Source organism: Salvelinus sp. IW2-2015, unplaced genomic scaffold (genome assembly GCF_002910315.2).
Source record: "Salvelinus sp. IW2-2015 unplaced genomic scaffold, ASM291031v2 Un_scaffold2774, whole genome shotgun sequence".
Classification (NCBI taxonomy): Eukaryota; Metazoa; Chordata; class Actinopteri; order Salmoniformes; family Salmonidae; genus Salvelinus; species Salvelinus sp. IW2-2015.
Genome location: NW_019944076.1, coordinates 73,869 through 76,607, shown reverse-complemented (window position 1 = coordinate 76,607; position 2,739 = coordinate 73,869). Strand labels below are relative to the sequence as shown.

The 2,739-nt window shown below is 42.9% G+C and overlaps 1 protein-coding gene across 1 annotated transcript in view; it reads left to right on the top strand.

Annotated features, from left to right (window-relative positions):
- Positions 1–2,739, top strand: part of cdkl1 (cyclin dependent kinase like 1 (CDC2 related kinase)) — a 25,133-nt gene that overhangs the window by 13,505 nt on the left and 8,889 nt on the right. Inside the window, exon 4 of the mRNA XM_024141832.2 lies at positions 2,347–2,419. Coding sequence (XP_023997600.1) covers positions 2,347–2,419 — 73 coding nt within the window. The remainder of the gene's footprint in view (positions 1–2,346; positions 2,420–2,739) is intronic.

Genomic DNA, 2,739 nt, shown 5'->3' with positions numbered 1-2,739 from the left:
CCTCACTCCCATGGGGGGCTCAGCCACAGGAAGGGGGATGGAGATTGTCTATGTCCCAAGTGGCACCCTGTTCCCTATATAGTGCACTACTTTTGACCGGAGCCCTACGAGCCCTATTGGTTCCAGTCAAAAGTAGTGCACTATATAGGGAGCCATTTAGGATGGCTATTAAATCACCAGTTGTAAGGCTGGATTTAGCCATCTCCATGGCAACACTGATGGATGGGCTTCTGGACTACAGTTTACAATAAGAGAGGGGGAGGGAGGGGGGGAGGGAGGGGGAGAGAGAGGTAGGGAGAGGTAGGGAGAGAGGGGGAGAGGAGAGGAGAGGGGAGGGAGGGAGAGAGGGAGAGAGATACACACTTCCCACAGGGCCGGGTGGAGCTTACGCCCCACCCTCTTCAACATAAATATCAACAAATATGCAGCACCCGGCCTCACCCTACTAGAATCTGAAGTCAAATGTTTGCTGATGATCTGGTGCTTCTGTCCCCAACCAAGGAGGGCCTACATCATCACCTAGATCTGCAAAAATATCCTCTGTGTACGACATAAAACACCAAATAATGCATGCAGAGTAGAATTAGGCCGATACCCGCTAATTATCAAAATCCAGAAAAGAGCCGTTCAATTCTACAACCACTTAAAAGGAAGCGATTCCCAAACCTTCAATAACAAAGCCATCAGCTACAGAGTGATGAACCTGGAGAAGTGTCCCCTAAGCAAGCTAGCCCTGGGGCCAACCAAATCATGAGAAAACAAAAAGATAATTACTTGACACATTGGAAAGAATTAACCAAAAAACAGAGCAAACTAGAATGATATTTGGCCCTAAACAGAGAGTAAACAGTGGCAGAATACCTGACCACTGTGACTGACCCAAACTTAAGGAAAGCTTTGACTATGTTCAGACTCAGTGAGCATAGCCTTGCTATTGAGAAGAACAAAGGCCGCCGTTAGCAGACATGGGACTCTCAAGAGAAGACAGGCTATGTTGCACACTTTGCCCACAAAATGAGATGGTGGAATCTGAGCTGCATTCCAACTCTGCCCAATGTTATGCCATATTAAGGAGACACAATTTCCTCAGATTACTACAGACCCACAAAGAATTCAAAAACAAAGGGTTAAAGGGGTACCTCGTCCTAATGTTAGGGGGTTAGCGCTTTTATTTTTTTTGTAATTTTAAACTCCTATATATTTCTTATCTGGTTTCTATGTAATGATTAATACGTAACATACATTTGTTGCTAATCACGAGCTCTTAGTAAGTAAATTTTAAAAGGTGGTGACACCTTGTCCGTCATGTTTAGGCGCACGTATGACGGTTAAAAAGAGTAGCGCGCTGTGCTAAACTCGTCTTAGGAGGTAGTGGGTAAAGGTTAAACGTACATCCATTGAGATAGAAGTGACAAGGTAGGCGTTATGTAGGTTAGAGATATATGTAGGTAATCTTGTCCTAACTCGTTTGATGGCGAACAGTGTCAGAGTTAGGGTTAACAAAGCTTGTATAAGGAACTGTCCTTAATGTCATATGCGGGAGGATATAGGTTAAAAGGGGTACTTGTCCTAATGTTAGGAGTTAGGTGTTAAAAGATGTGAACACTATTCCTAATGTTAGGGAGAAGTTTAGATGCGTTATCTATAATGCGGTAACTTTCCTAATGTTTTAGGGGTTAGTAGGTTTAAGAAGGAGGTAAACTCATCTCTTATAGTTGAGTGCGAGAGATATTTAGGTTTAAAGGTGGTAGATATATACTAGAGGTGTAACTTTATCCTAATTGTTAGGGTGTGTTAGGGATAACTGGTTTAAACATACTTCTCCATACTGTTAGGGGGTTAGGGGTAATAGGAGTAATCATGTCTCGTTAGGGTTAAGAGTGTTATTCTCAACTTGCAAGGCAAAAGGTAAAGACATATGTTTCCCATGCCAATAAAGTATCCTAATGTTCACGCGCTGTGAATTGTTATAGTGTTATTAGCAGATTAAAGAGAAAGCTACGTGATTAGGTGGGATTCAGGCCTCTACGTAGAGCGAGAGATCTAGATACAGGCGTGTACAGATATTAGCCACTGTCTACAGCTGTATTAACGCCGGATCAGTGGAAGCTCATTAGGTAAAAAGGGTACTGTCCTAGTGACATGTTAGCAGGTGTTATGATTGTAGTTTTTTTATTTTTATTACAGGTTGCTGTAAACTGCAGTCAGAGATTAGAGCCAGCAATCTGAAGATCTGTACCTGGCTTTGGGTTTACTGGTCATAGAATTACATACATAGTCCTGAAAATTAAATCTATAATGTAAAAGTATATCTGTGCTACTTGGTTGTCTCTTCTCATCTTCCAGTGTTCCAGAACATCTGGTAAAAAGCATCACCTGGCAGACACTCCAGGCTGTCAACTTCTGTCATAAACAGAACGTAAGTGGTTTCCCTACTTTTTCTCCGTCCCTTCCCTACCCAACCGCTGTTTTACATAGCATTCCAGTCTCCTGGCCGACCGACCGTTAATCTTTCACTGAGATACAACAAACCGCCACGGGGCCCCTTTAACAGTCAAGCTGCACAGCTAAAGTCCGGATATGTGGGGTAATTTATTATTGCACACCGTAGCAAAACGTTTTGCAACAGAAAAAATGAAAAACAACTGTTTCTCATTGGACAAATTGAGGTAGTTCCCTACCCGTTTCGTCCTGTTGCTTCTGTTTGGTTCCTAGTGAATACACCCTCCTGATCTGCTG